Source organism: Protopterus annectens, chromosome 7.part1 (genome assembly GCF_019279795.1).
Source record: "Protopterus annectens isolate FY-2018-M chromosome 7.part1, PAN1.0, whole genome shotgun sequence".
In the NCBI taxonomy this organism is placed as follows: Eukaryota; Metazoa; Chordata; order Ceratodontiformes; family Protopteridae; genus Protopterus; species Protopterus annectens.
Window position 1 is genome coordinate 458,718,495 of NC_056740.1, and position 18,476 is coordinate 458,736,970.

Sequence of the window (18,476 nt, forward strand, 5' to 3'; positions counted from 1 at the left end):
ACCCCTCCCCTTATTTAATTTGTCCAAATGTTTTGGATTTCTAATACAATGACAGGAAAGGACCCCATTCCTGAGTCAGAACATAGAGTTCATGAAATTAGTATTGTTTCAGCCATTGATGTTTGTCAACAGTGTTCTTCCCAACGCATACAGTGTACGTAGAACAGATTCAGCTTCCTGTTCACATGGAGTTATGTATATCAGTAGTATTTTAAGTTCCTGTTCACATGGAGTTAGGTATATCAGTAGTATTTTAAGTTCCTGTTCACATGGAGTTAGGTATATCAGTAGTATTTTAAGTTCCTGTTCACATGGAGTTAGGTATATCAGTAGTATTTTAAGTTCCTGTTCACATGGAGTTAGGTATATCAGTAGTATTTTAAGTTCCTGTTCACATGGAGTTAGGTATATCAGTAGTATTTTAAGTTCCTGTTCACATGGAGTTAGGTATATCAGTAGTATTTTAAGTTCCTGTTCACATGGAGTTAGGTATATCAGTAGTATTTTAAGTTCCTGTTCACATGGAGTTAGGTATATCAGTAGTATTTTAAGTTCCTGTTCACATGGAGTTAGGTATATCAGTAGTATTTTAAGTACTTTTATTTATTTATTTATTTTTTTTGTTAGCCCTGATGCTGCAACTACTATTGGAATCCTCTAGGTGTCGTTACTCTTCCTTGCTCTAGTTATTGTTTGTAAATAAAGTTTGGCAACAAACTAAGTTGTCCCGGGACATCTCCGTGGGGGGGGGGGGTTAGGTTAATATTAAGGGGAGTTAAGTGGGTTGGGAAGTGGAGGCGGGGATGGTTGGGAGGAAGTGAGATAATGAGGGGGAGGGGCTTAAGAGGTTTAGTCTAGTGTAGTTGGGTTAAGCAGTCACATTTTGGAGTGAACTTGCTAAGGGCAAGTGACGTCCGAGACGGCATGTTGGTATTCCTGGGGTACAGGTAGGCCTTGGGTTGCTGGTTGGTGTCTGTTGAGGTATACGGGTAATTAAATGTTTTCTTTTGGCTTTGGTGGTTGGGCTTTGAATTGGACGGAGATGTCCAATTGGTTGCAATATTGTTAATTTTTTTTTTCTCATGGCGTCTTCCTTGCAGGATTATTCTCGTTGGGCTGCATGCTTATGATGTTGAGCAGGGTGCTGGTGGCTTTATCACTGGTGAGTAAGGGTGTATTTTCCCCTGTACCCTATATTGTACATGTCTGTGCAGTTTCTGTGGTTGTAGGGTTTAGTAATGTAATGTAATGGTTTGAGTAGGAGCTGCAATCGTGCATGATACAGTTACTCGGTTAGTGTTTCAGCATGCAGGGAGGTTTCAGTGCGTTGGCAGTGGCCGGTGTGGGTTGGTTTCATTGCTCAGGGAGCCCTGCTTATATAAAAATAGATGACATATGTCACATAAAAAAAAAAAAAAAAGAGAGACCTGCTCTGAAGAGTTTAGTCAGTTTGGGTTAGGATAGTGATGGCTTTCTGTTCCATTAGTGCAGAGGGCGATCTTTCTGGTTAGTTGTCATTCATGAAGTTGGAATTCAAGGCATTTCTTATGATTAGGAAGACAAAAGTGGATTTTACGAGCTTTGAGTTTTCTTGTTCACAGGGGCACCCGGGGCATGCGTGGTGGAACAGCGTGAGCTGCCCAGCGGTTACCGGGCATGTTAGGGGGGGTTGCATGTCTTGGATCTGAGGCCATGCCTCTCAACTGTGCATATTTTGGTGGGGTGTCCAGATCTTGGGGTGGTTGGTAAGGAATAATAAAAAAATAAAAAATAAAAAAAAAGGTGGATGTGGTTTTGATGAGCGGAGCTGCTGCATGCAGAGCGGGGAAGGGTTAAGTGCTTGGCTGGTGGTTTGCAAGTGGGAAAGGGTGGCCATCGGTGGTTTCCGGCTTGATCTCATGTCACCCAGCCATTCAGATTTCACAGAATGCCCTGAATTTGACTCATGTTTTTGGCCGTTTTTGTTTTCATAGTAAAAGGCATGTTCAACGGCCTCTTTTGAGGTTTTACAGGAGCAATAGTTGACATTCACGGTGTTTTCATGATAAAAGGCACGTTCAACGGCCCCTTTTGAGGTTTTACAGGAGCAATAGTTGACATTCACGGTATTTTGTTGAATGCCTGGACTTCTGCCCCATACTTGGGTCCTTTGCTCATTGGTGGCTTTTCCCAGGCTCTGAATGAGGTGTCCACAGCTGGTGCGATGATTGGTTTCAGTATGAGAAAAAAGAAAAAAAAAGTGCTATGTATGTTGTCTCTGCTGGGGGTCAATGCATGGAATGTCCTTGTTGCTTCAGCTGGGGATTGTGTTGCAGAGTGCAGGGGTGTAGCCAGAGATTTACATTTTGTACTCCTACCTAATGTTGCTGCTTCCAGTACTCACTTGTCAGTGCAGAAATGTACTCACCCCTCAAAATGCTACCCCAAGATACATGGAAAGATGTACTCTCTTTTCAACTGTTGCAATTAACTGCCATACAAAGCTAGTTATAAAGATGTATTCCTTTGGCACAAGAATTGTTTGTGAACTGCTATACTGTGAATATTCATTTACTCAGTTGTAGACAGTTTGTGCTTTTTTAGTGCTGACATTAGCACAAGTTGCTCAGAAAAACTGGACACATTCAGTACTGTGAGTATACTTACCTACATCCTTGGCAGAGTGGTGGGTCGGACATGGGGAAATTGCAGTTGCGGCAGTCCTGGTTGAACATGTTGGTGTGTTTTGCTCGAGTTTGAGGACCCTTATTGGTGCACCCAGTGCCTTGTGTGTTTCTCTGCTAAAGCTTGCCTTCCTGCTTGTGCAACATGACTGGGAGCGAGTGAATGCTGTGTACACAGTGTTTGGTGATAGACGGACGTCCCACCTACTTGACAAACCGACTCTGCAGTATCAGTCCCTTCTCTATTCGGCATTGTGGATGATGGTTGTTACCCATCATGTCCTTTAGAGCTTACTATTTGTTGGATGCCCTCATGTTATTTATGTCTCCAGTTAATGGTGCTGATATTTTAAAGTGTCCGGCTTTAAAAGTGTCTCTGATTTAGGATTTTGATGGGGCAAATAGTGTAAGATTGGATTAAAGAGTGATTTGGAAGCTGTCACAATTATACTGTAATGGGCCTTATTTTGTGCTTTGCCCATTAGTTATTTAAGAGGTATGAATGGCAGACAGTGGAGCGGTTACTAGAAAAAGGAACTTATGCATAGGGACATGGATACATGTGTTTGCAGGTGACTAAAACCAAGTGTGGTTCTTAAGGTTTAACAGAATCGGTGATTTTGCTTGGGATACAGATGGTGACTTAACCTTAACACATACGCGCAGTGATTATAGTTGCAGATGTTGCCTCTGGAGACATTTATTAATCCACATTCCCTTATGCTGTAGATGTCAGCTTAATACTAAGTCCCTTTTGTCATCTCTGGCTTGGTTTACAGTTGTTGAGAGCTGTCTGTGATTCACTTAACAGCTATATACATTCTATTCTTAGAGGACTACAGGAAGAAGGTTGGGGTGAAGCAGTCTATGCAGTGGGCCACAGGCAACGGGTTTATATATCACCCTATTAACAATGGTGATGGGTGGGGTCACAGGGCAGTTAAGGTATATTGTTTGTCAAAAAATAAACAGACACGCAATGCTTGGCAATTACAGCAGACTGCTGTTCGGGTCTCCATATAAATTTGTAATGCAAGCGCTTTGGCTGAGGTTGAGAGGTGTATTGGGGGTTTCTCGTCCCACAGTTAATTGTCAGTTTGGTTCTTCCATTATTCCTGGCTTTGTACAGATTTCGTGCTTTTAGGACAAATTAAAGGTATAAAAATGCACATGCATTACAGCAATAAAATAAATACATTATGACATTCTCTCCCATTGAAGCATGAAAGGTTTGCTCTGGTTGATTCAGAATTATATGATGACCCTGGAAGTTCGTGCCATATGGTTTAATTGAATGCCTGCAGTTCTGAAGGTATTGAGCTGATTCATTGCCCGCATTGTTTGAGCTGGGAGGTTGAGAGGTATATATGTGTTAGAGTTGTTTTCATGGCTGGTAGGCGAACGGGGGTGGGATGAAAGGAAAGAGGGGAGAAAAAAAAAAGGAAAGGAGCGTCAAGTCTTAATTACATTTGAATGAGTGAAGGGGGGCTCATGTCAGAGGGTCCCCTTGATAGCGCTGTAAGATGCCATTTGTTTGGCATTATGTTTGGTTAGTGTGCTTCATTTGGAGATGGAAGATTAAGAGCTGGGCAGAAGGTGTTACAATACAAGTTAGCTTGGCTTAGACAGTGCACTAAGTGATGTAGTATGGAATTGCAGGGTTACCTTGGTTGGGGATATTGATAGGTCCCTTCAGGTGGGGGGTTTTAGTTGTAACATACTCACTTGATAGTTAAAATTCGGTTAATTGGAAGTGTAGTTTTAGTTATGGTTGCTTTGTCATAAATGTGTGTGCAGTGGTACACACCTTCCCGGGTTGGCAGGATAGGTGGTTCTGAATAATGTTCTGAATGTGCGTGTTTTCTAATATGCTTTATATGTACCCCTTTTTTCTTTCATGCAGATGGGTGTTTTCTGGACCGCTGGGGTTATACTTTGGAATAGGTGGGTATAAGGTGAAACCATCACAGGTTAGAGGATTTATTTTTGTCCTTTTCTTTGCAGATGGTGGAGTTATGGGTACCAGTGGTGGCACCACACAGGGGCTCGCAGATGATGGAGGCGTTGGCGAGCGAGTAGGTTACTCATGGTGAGCTCAACTGGGCAACAGTTACTGGCTGAAGTTTGTGTATTTCAAAGTTGATTTTAGTAGAGGATTTACATAGCTAGCCAGAGAAGGAAGGCATTTGAGTTTTGATTTCAAGCTTAAGTGGTGGTACCATCAGTATGTTAGATCAATGTTGGAAAGTTGTTCCCACTAAAGGGAGAAGCAGCCGTTTGCCATAGGTAAGAGTTTGGGACTCGGTAGTGGGCTGGATGAAGTTACAAGTAATTTATTTTATTTTATGTTCATTAAGGCAGGTGCTGTGGGTGGGGTGGAGCCACAACAATCTTAGAATCATAGGACGTTATTAGACTACTGGCTTTGCAGTGCTTACAAGCTAGACAATGTCTGGCTTCATTTGTGTGGGTAGCCTTTATCATGAGTGGTAGGTAGCCAAGATCGATTTTTATTCCACATGCTGCTTCTATTGTCCTTCTTGGATCACAGTACTCTTAGTATCACAGGAAGTTATTAGGCTACTGGCTCAGGGATGATTACAAGCTAGACAAGTTTGGCTTTTATTTTTGGGGATATGAGTTGTAAAAAAAAAAAAAAAAGCGGGGGGGGGGCTGGTTCCATACTTTGGTGCAAAGTTTGGCAAACACTTGATGGGGGTGGCAGGGGTCCTTATCAGTGCCTCCATGTTAAGTAGTTATTGGCATGTGTGCACAGAGAATTTATTTTCTTTTCTATGCAGATTGCTGAAGGCCAGAAGGCATCATGCGGTGGCTTGTGAAGGGGATCTGAAAGGTGACATTTTGATAGGATGGATTTTCTTGCCACCAGAATGGGGCACAATGTGGGGCTGAGTACCTTATTAAGGCATATTAGAGCTCTGTGTTCAGTTTAGGGGAAGAGACCCTTCGAGGGGAAAGGCTAAGGGTAGGCAGTGGGGTTTTACAGCAGCTGAGTATGTAGTCACAAGGTAATGTCTTGTTTACTTGAAATTGTTGGGGAGTGCCAGAATTGAACTTCACATTGTATTATTAACTGGGGTCTTCCTTGCTAGGGGTCAGGTAGTGTTGGGGGTTGGGGTAGAGTATTCTTGCTCCTGTGGCAGGTGAGACTTTGGTAAGCATTAGGTAATTGCAAAGGGCTGGTAATGTCCGGGTAATTATTGTACACCAAATGATGTTTGGCTTGACCCTTCCCTTTATGGGAAGTGGATTGAACAATTTTGGATAGAAGGGAGGGGGAACAACCTGGTCAGGCTGGTTGGCGGAGAAGAGGGATAGGCTTGCCTCTATGTCTGGATGTTCATTTCAAGGATCTGCGGAATGGAAATGAGTAGTTGGAAGAAGCTTGCTGAATAGATAAGCAAGCTGAGGAAAGGATGGTGCTTATTTGGTGGATGGTAATTCAATGGATGGTGTATGAAGTGAGTTGGGACGCTGCTTCATAAGTAAAGTAAGTGAGCAGAGGTATGGACCCTACTTGTTGGGCAGAGTGAGCAGGTATGCTGCCCTAATTAATATTACAATGAATGGTGTATGAAGTGAGATGGGATGCTGCTTAATAAGTAAAGTGAATAGAGGTATGGACACTGCTTACTGGGGCAGGGTGAGTAGGTACGCTGCCCTGATTAACATTACAAGGATTGTTATGCTGTATTTAGTATCAATTATATCATGAATAGTTGTAATTAATAAAGTTGGTGATCAAAGCTATGTTATGGAAATCTAATAAACGTCGTCAAATGTCATTTGGTGTGATGTGTGTTATTGAAGGGGACCCGGGACAAGTCCTATTTTATGACTTTGTATCTCTCAGTACATAGGACATTGTCATTGCTAGGTGTACCTATTTCAGGGATTGACAATACTTTTGTCCCTATTTCTTGGAGCTACTATATCTGGTTCTCTTGTTTCTACTTTTAATAACTGTAGATATTGGATAGCCCACTGTAATATGGGCTTCATCATTCTCAGTAATGCTTTATGGTTCATGTTTCAAATGCTTCTCAGTCTTGTCGCATTGCTTTGCCTTTCAGTATGCAGACCCTCAGCCATGAGTGTGTCATAACCAGCAATGGGAAGTTAAACTGTCTCTAGCTCTGTATTACAGAACCTGCATTTGTCTGTTTCTCCCACTTCTACAGACTTTGGGAACCAGTATGCATTTAACACACTATCCTGAGCTGTCATTATTAGACTTTCGTCTTTTGCTTTAAATTCACTACTGAGCCATTCATGCATCACATCTTGATCAACCTGTGTTAGCTCCTGGTGTTCTGTGTACTTGTGACTACAACTGTGGGCTTTTTCTGTTTTTCTTTCCTTTTTTTTTTTTTGATACTTTATTGCTGCCCGATTTCATCTGCCCCTGGTTTGATTTCCATTCCCACTCTGTTCTGAAGTGCTTCTGTTAAACGAAACAATGCTGTTACGACTTCTCGTCATGGTTTAGAACTTTCAGTATGTTTGGATCTAGTGATGTCTACAAATATGTCTGTAATCCCATGACTGCAGACCTGTACACACTGTCTGTTTTTGAGGAGGTCTGTATCTCTGTTTCATAATAAGGGATAATATATAATCCTGGCAAAAATTGAAGCCTTTTTTCTTTTTTTTTTGTCCAGCTGATTCAATGATGTTTGGGGTCAGTCACTCGCACCAAAGATGTAGGTTAAAACAGGAAGAGCAAATTGATAATAGCTTGGACTGTATTCCTAGATGTGAAAACAAGTTTCAATATTAGCTTTACTCTTCTGAAGTATTGCTTACTATGCTTTGTTCTCATTCATCCAGATTTTATTTCTGCCCCTTCATCTCTTCCCAAATATTTACACAAACCCTCCTGTTCAAGTTCCTTTAAATCAGTCGTGACACATGTTGATATTTTCTTGTTGCTGCAGCGTTCCTGCAATAAATGTTTTGCACAGTTATCAATGCTAAAAGTCATTCTTATATAATTTGAAATGATTTGTGATCAATCAACATAGAGTACATCTCAAACATCTGTAAGCATTCCATAACCCATGCTTTGGAATAAAATTCCTAACTACATCAGGCAGAGCCCCTCACTAACACTCTTCAAGAGAAACCTTGATGAGTGGATGGGTAACAGAAAATGCATCCCTGGGATCACTTCATTGGGTCTTCTTGACAGAGGCTCATTTAATTAATCAATGGGGTGACGAAAGCTGACACATTCTGGCTAGGCTTATAAATGCCCTCGGGCAGATAGCCTAGTACCTACCTATGAATGTGGGATGCTGTTACTCTGTTGGTTTTTCTTGTATGATTTGTTTCCACTCTTTATAGTGGCATTTTGTTTCCACACTTTATAGTGGCATTTTGGTTCCACGCGTTATAGTGGCATTTTGGTTCCACGCTTTATAGTGGCATTTTGGTTCCACGCTTTATAGTGGCATTTTGGTTCCACGCTTTATAGTGGCATTTTGGTTGCACGCTTTATAGTGGCATTTGGTTCCACTCTTTATAGTGGCATTCTACTTGTTTTCTTCCATTCTTTTGTTTGACTGCCTTTTGGTCGGAGCACTTTATCTGTTATTAGTTTTGCTGCATAGTAATATACTCTTTTTTATTGTCTTCTTTTATAGCACAGTAATCCTTTTAATAATCCCAGTTACTGTGTTCATCTGGTTTACCAGTTTAATGACACTGAGTTTTATTAAATATCTGTAATCTATTTCTTTGACGCGTCTTAATATGTCTGTTCATCTCTTTTAAATCCCTGGCCATTTTCTTATGCTCTCTGTTTCTTGCTGTTTCCGTTGCTGTGCAGTTCAAACTGAACTTTCATGCAAGTCTCCTACAGAAGTTTCCAGAACATCACTATGTAGCTGAACTTCTGCAGATGCATCTTACTCGATCTGTTGCTCCTGCAGCTGGGGGTTCGTTTGCCCATTATAGGGCTGTACGCACGTATTACGCTATGAATCAGTGAGGATCTTAAGCTTAACCTCTCATTCCCATAATAGATTTAGCCCTTCTGTTTTGCATACAGACGGGCTGAACATTTTGGGAAATTTAAATGTTTCCACTATCCATAAGGGGCACGAGTAATAAACTGGGAATAAATTTGTGGCTACTTATCCTTTTCTCCAAATGACATCTGACCAGAGTAAAAGAAGTACTTTAAGTGGAAGATGGTTCCACAGAAACAGTAATGCCTGTGATACATACTTGCCTATCCAGCTTGCTTGATTGATTTTACAAAAGAGATTAACATCCTTTGAGTGGATGCTTATGCTAACACTGGACTTGAGTATGTACTATAGCTGACAGAACAGGCTCTGATGAAGCTCTGTATCCAAGGCACAGGTCACCTCTCATTAGTTTGTGTAATACCCAGAACAGGGACATGGTTTTGAGGTAATCTGCATAGTTTTATTATTTATAACCTTGACTTTTTTTGTGAGACAGCACCTGTGCTCAATCTATTTGTTACAAGTGTTTGGACAGCTACATGCTAAAAAGGACACTATACTCAATGACTGGCCTAATGTGTACTGAGTACAGTTGAATGATATCCTTGGATCCACATCAATACCATTAGATATAAGCTGCACGATGAAAAACAACTTCTTACAATAGTGGGTACATGGTGATCAAACGGCAGTTTTTTGTCATCATAGGTTCTCCGACACTTAAGTGTGGAATACACTTTTCAGGGTTGTATTGAGTCTGTTGCAGTCCCACCTTTTTGCAAGGAAACAGCTATTGTTGTCCTGCACTCATCTGGCATATACCTGTTTTGAGGCTGATATTGAATAATGTCTGGAGGGGATCAGTCAGGCCATGGTTCAGGCTGACCAGTAAGTGGCATAGTATGTTATGTGGCCCCATAGATGTAATATTCTTGGCCTTAGATTAATGTCTGCAGAACTTGTTCTTGGAAGATGAGGGCACGTAAATGTAGTAACATGATCCAGGAATACTGGAGGAGAGTGAAGTCTGAGATAACCAATCAAGGAGGAGACAATTTAATTGTCTCCTCCTTGATTGGTTATGTCCCCCCAGGTCTGAATATGTGCTATAATTTACTATTAGCTGGGCACTGTTTGAGATTTTTGGCATAATTAAACAAGGCTTTGTGGTAATCCTTCATCTGTGTTGCTACTTTTACCTTGTTTAGTTTAGCAGGGATGATTTTAGCAAGTTGAGGCTTAGATTTATTTTTGTGTGCAATTTTTTTAGTTTATTTTATTATTGAGACTGTTTATATTTCTGTTCCACCATATCAGTATATTTTGAAATTTGGTGTAACATTTACTTCTGTGGTAGATAGATGCATCTATGCTGCTATTTACATATGAATAGAAATTGGCAGTTATTGTGTTGTGATATTGCCTGTGTTGGAGTTTCCACACTAAATCTTTTAAGTTGTAGTTGGTGTATCACTTTGGTTTCTATTCATTTAATTTCTGCCGTACTAAACTTCTTTTTTACATTCTACCTTTGTGACATTCTTTATGCAGATAGACATGGTCAGTAATGCTGTCACTTTAAGATGGACCTCAGAGAAGGACATTCGTATGACTGATACCTCCCTGGACTTGCACACATTATTTCCAAACTACTGGATGAAGAGCAAGACTAGAAGTCTGATGTTACAAATATTGTAATCATCTGTAATATACACCCTATCTGTCTTTATACATCTCATAAGGTGTAAGTCTATCAGTACAATACTATTGTTAAGTGCGTTTGGTATAAATGCCTACTGCATGAGCTTTGTGGTATAGAATGTATGCAATAATTGAGCTGTCACCTTTCAAACTGTGACTCTGGAGCTTTTCACTCTGGGCCTCCGCTGAAAATGGATATGCATCCAGTCTGACTATCCCGATCAACAAATGTAAAATAAATATTTCTTTAGTATTTAGCCATTTTCTATAAATTTTCTGTCATGTTTTATTTTTTCTCTCTCACCCCAGTTTAACACATAATTTTACATGAATTCATGCCATGAAGCTGTAACTTTTGTCAAATTTCAAAGAAATGGGAGAAGATAAGATCACCCTTTGAATCCTAAAGGTGATTCTACATTTAGCAGGGGTATCTGTTACTGAGGCATACATCTTGCATCATGTACCTACAATAAAAGCTATTGCCTCAGCTCACCTGTTAAAAGAATTTCTAAAATTCACTACTTTGTGTAACAAACTGAGGCACATTTCTGAGTCAGTGTCAGTTTGTTCGCAGGTACCACACTTGCTAAAAGGCTATACATTCTACTCCTATGTGATGCACTTGCATTTATATACCATTAATGATACTATAGAGGAACATATTGCGCACGCCCCTGGCATACTGTCCTCATGTGATGCTTAAATAAAACTCATATTTGACCAAGCTGGTAATAATTCATACAGATATAAAAAAATCCAAGGTCACTTATCAGAAGAAGGTAAGAAAGTGCCACAGCAAAATTTACCCTTATCAGTATAAATACCACCCACCTTCTCTTCTGAAAACAAGCAATAGACCTAATGAAATCTTTTGAATCGTCAAAATTAAATCCTGACTCTAAACTTAACTGACACTAAACCTGGTATCACCCATTGTGCGTGAGGCTTAAAAAGTATTTGCACTCTCGACTGGTAAAATTGCATGCGGCACTAAAAATTGCCTTGTTTCCTTTGGGCACTTTGAATTTTATGAGGTATACCAAACTACTTAGTAATAATAAATACATAAATAACTGCATACACACATAGAAACAGACAGATGACAGATTTCTCAAGATAGTGTCTGGTAAAACAAACAGTATGGCAGGTTAACACTCACAAAAAAATGGATTTTGCTCCCTGTGAAGAAAACCAGTGTGTTCTGAAGCAATGCACTGCTAATTAATGTCCAGTTAGTATAAATCCACCTTTCTAGAAAGAAATAATACATCACCATGCTTATTTGTTTTGTGTCCCTCTATGACCTCAGCACGAAGTCTCACCTGTTCTCTGAGGACTTGCTTATGACTCATAGAGGTGTGTTACTGCTTTGAATCAATAGACGTCGGCACATCCCCATCCTATGTCATCTGACTATCACTTTGTACTCCACTGCTTTATGTTCCAGAGGGGTAGAAGTAAACTGGAAGAGCTGTTCAGAACCTGAGTGCAGAAAATGGAAGAAATTTTTCAATATTTTGTTACAGCTCTCACTTCGTAAGTGTTACAAATGATTTGTGTAAATAATCTAAGAAACTTGCCATAGATATGATATTAACATACTCTTTTGTTTTGTGCAAAATAAATTAAAAATATATATTTTTTCTTTTTAAATCAGTAGTTCTAAGGACAGAATGCAGTGCACATATATATATTTTTTTACTACTGTAACAGACAACTTCAGTCTATTTGTTATAAAGTATTTTACATGTAAGAATCAAATACTGGTTTAACAGCAAATTAAGTTTACATTCCACTGACTTTTGTCAAACAAAACCTTCTGCATCTTGTTCCCACATGTATAACCAGCTGTCTTATTGAAACAATTTGCTGTTGTGGGTTCTACAAAATGTCAAACCTTACCTTCTCCTGCTGTCTTGGTTTCTAGGCTAAAGAATTTCAACTTTCATCAGTTCTTGTTACTTGTTTTGTGTTTTCTCTAAATGTTGTGACTTTCTCATGAATCTATCTACTGCTCTGTTTGTTGTCAAGGGTTGAGAGGTATATTCTGAAGAAGGTTTTGTCAAAATCTGTTAAACAATGTAGTGACCTTGTATAAACTACAACACAAAACAAGTTACTGTTATCGGAGTGCTGTTACTTTACCAAGGAGTGTAATTAATTTGAAAATGACCAAAAAATATACCCCGACACTTCAATACAAAGTTAGTGGGGCATAATGTAATAATGTAATTTGTTAGGTAATAGTAGCTTAAAGAGTGGAAAAAACAGTCAGACCTTTCTGTATATTAAATTATGTACAAAAAGATAGGAAAAAACAGTTCACTAGTAAAGAACTGTAAGTTTTAACCGTATGCCATATCTCACTTCTTTCTTAGAACACACTAAATGACATTCTGTAGAGGTTGATATTGTAACAGTTCTGAATATTTATATCAAGATTATTTTGTCCAAAGGAAGAAATTTGGGTTTGTATGTTCTGCTAGTCAATAAAAATGGAATGCTTTTTAAACTGCATTATTAAAAAATGTAAAAAATGAAATACATGTCCTCACAGATTAATACAAAATTATGTACAGAGACCACACTTTATGTAAAATTTGTTTTGGTGGGTTATGCTGCCAGTGAAGGGGTCATCCATGCATTTTACTATAACCTTCTAATGCTGGGCATTACTTTGATGGGAATATTCAAAACTGCTTTTGTCTGGTTATAAGTTTCTTATTTGTACATTGATATTGCATTGCATGAAATGAATGGCAGGCATTTTTTCTTCATGTTTTATGTGATGTTATAAAGAACTGGCATAAAATTAAGTCACGATCATGGCCCTGTAATTACTATTGCTTCAGTTTAGGTCAGTTCTTCCAGCGTACCTGTCCGATAATGTTACTGTTTGTTTGTCTGTTACTGTGTAGATGGCAAGTCCACATTTTCTGGGTTTGACAGTATTAAAAAGAATAAATGGGGTCAGATGAACTTTCTCTCCTGTCTCATAATCTAGGTTCTGAGTCCTGTTGCATTATTGTTTGTGGTCCAGAATTGTTTGTTGTAGACAGAATTTATGCTCAGTGACTGCAGGAATCTATATCTTTTCCTCTGTAAGTGTCCTTCTGCTGTGTTAATTAAATGATTAGTCTGAGGAGTCCAAAAAACAACTTTTTGTTGCTCTGCAGTTGTTATCCTAGCCATCTCTGGCTGATGGAGCTCTAGTTCAGTGTATAACTCGTTTTGTGACCGGTTTTATATTTGATTAATTTGTTTGTTGCAGCAGTTTGGGACATTGCAAAAAGGTATCGTTTTGTATCAGATCACCAGTCCCCTTAATAAGCAATTCACCCACTGAGTTTCTTCAGATTTGATTACTTTTTAGACTCAATGAACAACATAAACAGATACAGATGTATATAATATGGACTGTGGTTTTATTCTGGCAATATGAACACTTCCTAGGCACTAGCAATTGAGTTAGTACTGTGTTAATATAAAATGGTGTTGGATGAGTTTTTTTATTTTTACTTGTTTCTGTTCCTTTTATCATCTTTATTTTTTATTTAATTATTGAATAATTAAAAAAGGTATAAGATATTTCCAGAAAACTAAGGGAAGAGTATCTTGGATGCCTTGCTTGGATATTAATACTAAATTAACAAAATAATGTCAGTTACAGATTCTGGTTAGTTGACTAGTGTTTCCATGGCACTGCAAATTAATAATAAAAGACCCAGATACGCTTCATTTTCTAGCCTGGAGAAAAGAAAAGTTTGTAAAATGAATGGGCGTGTTTTGTGTGCTTGATGTATGTTATGTGGGAGTCGATAAGTTCTCTCTTGGTGTAACAGTAATCCGGCAGGAGTGCGTGACTGTTGAAGTTCCAGGATTGCATTACAGAATATGCCTTTTGAGTAAAGGCACAGCAAATGCATTCAGAGTGTAGACTTTCCCTTCAGGCAGTCATCAGATTTTGCTGCTGTGCCCTGGCTTGGGGTGGGGGTTTTGAATAAGGTGACAAGAGTGTGAATGGTGGGTAGGAGCAACAATATGCTTCACCTGTGCATGGGAAAGAAAATGTCTTGGATCTGAAAGGTTGAATTTCCTTCTCTGTATTAAACTGGTCATTTGCATCTGCATAAAACTGTTCCCTTATGATATATGTGATTCATCTGTTATAAAAGAACTTGAGAGATACGTCCTTATACTGTTGGAAGTAACAGGTTCTGGAAGCTGTAACTCACATCAGTTACTAACTGCAGTGTTTCTTTACAGAGTAGTTTCTCTCTCTGCTTTTCTGATGTTCTCCACATAGCTGTCATTGACGTTCCTGTCTGATGTTTTATTTCCCGTTTCCACAGTGATTTATGCAGAGTTTTATACATATTAAATTATTGAACTGATTTACATAAACATATTTTTCAGCCATACGAGTTCACTGGCAGAAGTTTGTGAATGTAAAATGTTGCTGATTACGTATGCAGTGTGGAGTGAGCTGAAATGGGGAGTTTCTAGCTGAGGGTTGGGAGGGTGGCCTAATGGTTAAGGTGCTTTCCTTACAAACACAAGGTGCAGGGTTTGAGTCTCACAAGGGATAATTGGCTAGGCTCACAAGGGCAGTTAGCTTAGTATGAACCTATATCATCATTTATGGGGTTGAGAGGGTGGCCTAATGCTTAGGATGTTGCCTTACAAACACAAGGTGTAGGGTTTGAGTCTCACAAGGGATAATTGGCTAAGCTTAAAATGGCTCGCAAGGGCAGTTAGCTTAGTACTAATCTATGAACCTATAAGTGTATAGATGCACCTTTATGCCTAACAAAACAGTGATTTAATATATTATTTGCAGTCATTTTTAATTCTGAATTTTGCCAGTCAACCTGTTAGCATAAGTGATGTAGCACCATCAGAATGTCAATAAAAAAATGTTTGTCTTTTATTGTAGCATTAAATCTAATACTAATTTGTAAACTCGCAGCTCATGTTTGAAAATGTTTCATGTGATATTTAAACTATATGCGAATTTGCCACTGCTGATGCTGTTTGTGTTTTACAGGATTTTTCCTACTTATAGTATTACTTTCTGTTTTTTCTATCTGTCAACAAAGGAACACCATGAAAGCAGAGGTCAGATTAGAACCTCCTTTCGTCTATGTACTGTCTTAATAAGAGGCATTGCACAGTAGTCTGTGGCCTTGACTGGTGGAGTTTAGAGTACTGTACTTTGAAAGAGTAGATTCTGTTAAAACAATTTGTTTCAGATTATAGAATCTCAGCATTTCCACATTTACGTTTTCTGCAGTCATACTATCTGACTGGTGTGTAAATATTTATTTTTAGAAAATCATCTTTTTTGTATTGTATGCATGTAATTTTTTCAGACTTTGTACCTCCTAGGAGGTGAGCTAGAGCGTACTTAGTTCTACTACTAAAATTAAGACTGGATTCAGTTTCCTACATAGAGTCACACAAGTACTAAGCTCCGCTTTCTGCAGCTTTGAATTCCCTTTAAATTTACATATGCCATCCATGAGCCGGCTTTTGTAGCAAAAGTATATTTTCAAGAGGAAAGCAATACATTTTCCAAGAAAATGTTTTGAAGCTTTACAAACAGTACTTGTTTGTTTGAAAAATGAAATGAAAGCTCTTCCTTGTTTCAAAAATGAAATTTAAGCTCTTCCTTGTAAAACAACTTTGTTGTCTAAAGTATCAACTTTCTCTCACATTTCTTCAAGATAAAAATGCAAATATCTCATGACCTGATCTCCAGTGAAATGTAACTGATTATGTACATTTTCTTTAGCAACTCTTAACTTGTAAAAAATGTGACTGAGAAAAAGTAACTGCAGAGAGAACTGGCACTACAGGTGATAACCCTCCTTCAACTTAAAACAAAAAAAAAAAAGGAAACTGCTGTCTTTTTTGCATGACTGGGTTTCTGCTTCACAAAGATGACTCTTACTCTGAATTCAGCCATGTATATTACCCTTATAGGTTCATAGGCTGGTACTAGGCTATCAGCCCTAGGGCCTATACAAGCCTAGCCATAACAATTCCCTGGCTATTTCTTCCCACAGTATTTACTTCCCTGGACCCCTGTCTAGCAGGGTGACTGATGTGATCCCTGGGGTGGATTTCCTTTCTTCCATCCAATTGTCAAGCTTCCTTTTGAAGAGGGCCAAAGAGGCGCTCTGCTTGACATGTATGGACAGTCTGTTCCAGAGTCTGGGGAGTCTCTGGGTCAGGAACCTATCCCCCCATCATGTTTTGTTTATTGTGATGACAAGGTTTAGATCCCTGGAGCATGTGGCTCTGAGGGATTGTGATTTCTTTAAGTGTAGCATGTCCAACAGCTCTGGGTTTGACATGGCCTTGTATGTTAAGCAGAGATCGCCTCTGAGTAGATGATATGCAACAGAGTATCGCTGGAGTTTTTTAAGGCGGTCAGCGTAGGGCATCTGCTTTAGGCCTGTGATTCTTTTAGTGAGGTATTTCTGCGGCCTTTCCAGTTGTTGCAGATGTCTTGAGAGGTACATACCAAATGGGGTGTTGTATTCTATAATGGGTCTAATGAGAAATGAGTACAGTGAGACAATGACATCTTTTTTTCTGGATGAAAACCCTTAGTGATGAGGTGTGCCACATAGAAGGATTTCTTGACTGTTGTGGTGATGTGGTTATCGAAGGTGAGACCACTGTCCACAAGTCTCCTATCACACTTTCGGTGTTTAGTGTACTGCCACCTATATGGTAATTCACGGGTACATGTTTTTTCCCAAAGGGGATAACTATACATTTCTTGGCATTCAGCTTGAGCCCATGGCTCTGGCACCAAGCATCTGTTTCTGTAAGGCCCTTTTGTAGAGTATCCACATCACTTGGGGATTCAATAATGGCTCCAAGCTTGCAGTCATCTGCGAATTTTCTTAGCCAGAGTCCCTTAGTGTTGGCCTTTACTTCAGAAAAATAGATAGCAAACAAGAGAGGTCCCAGGACTGAACCCTGAGGTACTCCACTTGTCACTCGTCTGAAGCTGGATTTGGAGTCAGCTACTTTTACAGTGTGGGTTCTGTCAGTAAGCCAGTTGGCAACCCATCGAGTGACGTAGGGATTAATGCCCAGCTTAGTAAGTTTATCTATGATTCCAGAGTGGGGGATGGTGTCAAATGCCTTGGCAAGGTCTAGATAGGCTGTGTGGACCACCTCACCCTTGTCCATGGCTCTGGAGAATGATTCAAAAAAGTCAATCAGGTTCAGGAGACAGGATCGGCCCTTCCCGAACCCAAACTGGGTGGGGACCAGTGTTTGAAGGTTGTCAGTGTCTTTGTTTATAAGTTCCATGATAACACGCTCCATGGCCTTGCAGATAAGACTCGTCAGACTGATGGGACGGTAGTTTCCGGGATCCAAGGTGGATCCTCCCTTGTGGAGTAGGATAACTGTAGTTCTGCGCCACTCAGTGGGCACGAAACCTGAGTTGAGGCTATGATTAAACATGACACTTGGGTGAGGTGCCAGTTCATATTGTAGTTCATGTAGTACACAGCCCAGGATGTCATCTGGTCCCATGGATGCTGTATTCTTAGCTTTGGAGAGTGGCCATTATTACCAGAATTTGGCAATCTTCCGGTATTGAGATGGGCCATTTAGGGGGTGAGAGGGGGTGAAGTTGACACTGAATCGATCTACCAGGATATTGGCAATATCCTTGGGATATGTATATTTAATGCCATTCTGTTTTTAGCTCAGAGCAGATCTGAGCATTGCCATTTAGATTCTTGACATAGTTATAGAATGCCTTGTGGTTGTCTTTGGAATCTTTGGCAATTTTATTTTCGTAACTAGCTTTGGAGGATTTTATGAGGGATCCCAGCTTCTTACTGAGGCTGGTGAGGTTTTTCTGCATCCTGGGATTTTTCTCTTTTCTGCAACAGTTTCTTCCTTTTGTTGTAAATTTTGTTTATGGCAGGGGACCACCAGATTTGCTTCCTTTTTTGGATGAGAGCATCTTGGTTTTATTTGGGATGGCATGATTCATGCATGAGTGGATGTGCTCATACAGTGCTTTAGTGTAGGATTCAGCAGTTGAACTTTCAGTTCCCGTCTGCATGGGTGTCATGAA

At 39.6% G+C, this 18,476-nt stretch overlaps 1 protein-coding gene across 1 annotated transcript in view; it reads left to right on the plus strand.

The window, feature by feature from the left end:
- Positions 1–862: 862 nt before the first annotated feature.
- The window catches only part of LOC122807828 (stimulated by retinoic acid gene 6 protein-like), a gene marked incomplete in the record, with an annotated part of 2,062,125 nt that continues 2,044,511 nt past the window's right edge, over positions 863–18,476 (plus strand). Inside the window, 3 exon segments of the mRNA XM_044078921.1 lie at positions 863–947; positions 4,668–4,785; positions 10,211–11,899. Of these exon segments, the coding sequence (XP_043934856.1) occupies positions 11,859–11,899 (41 nt within the window).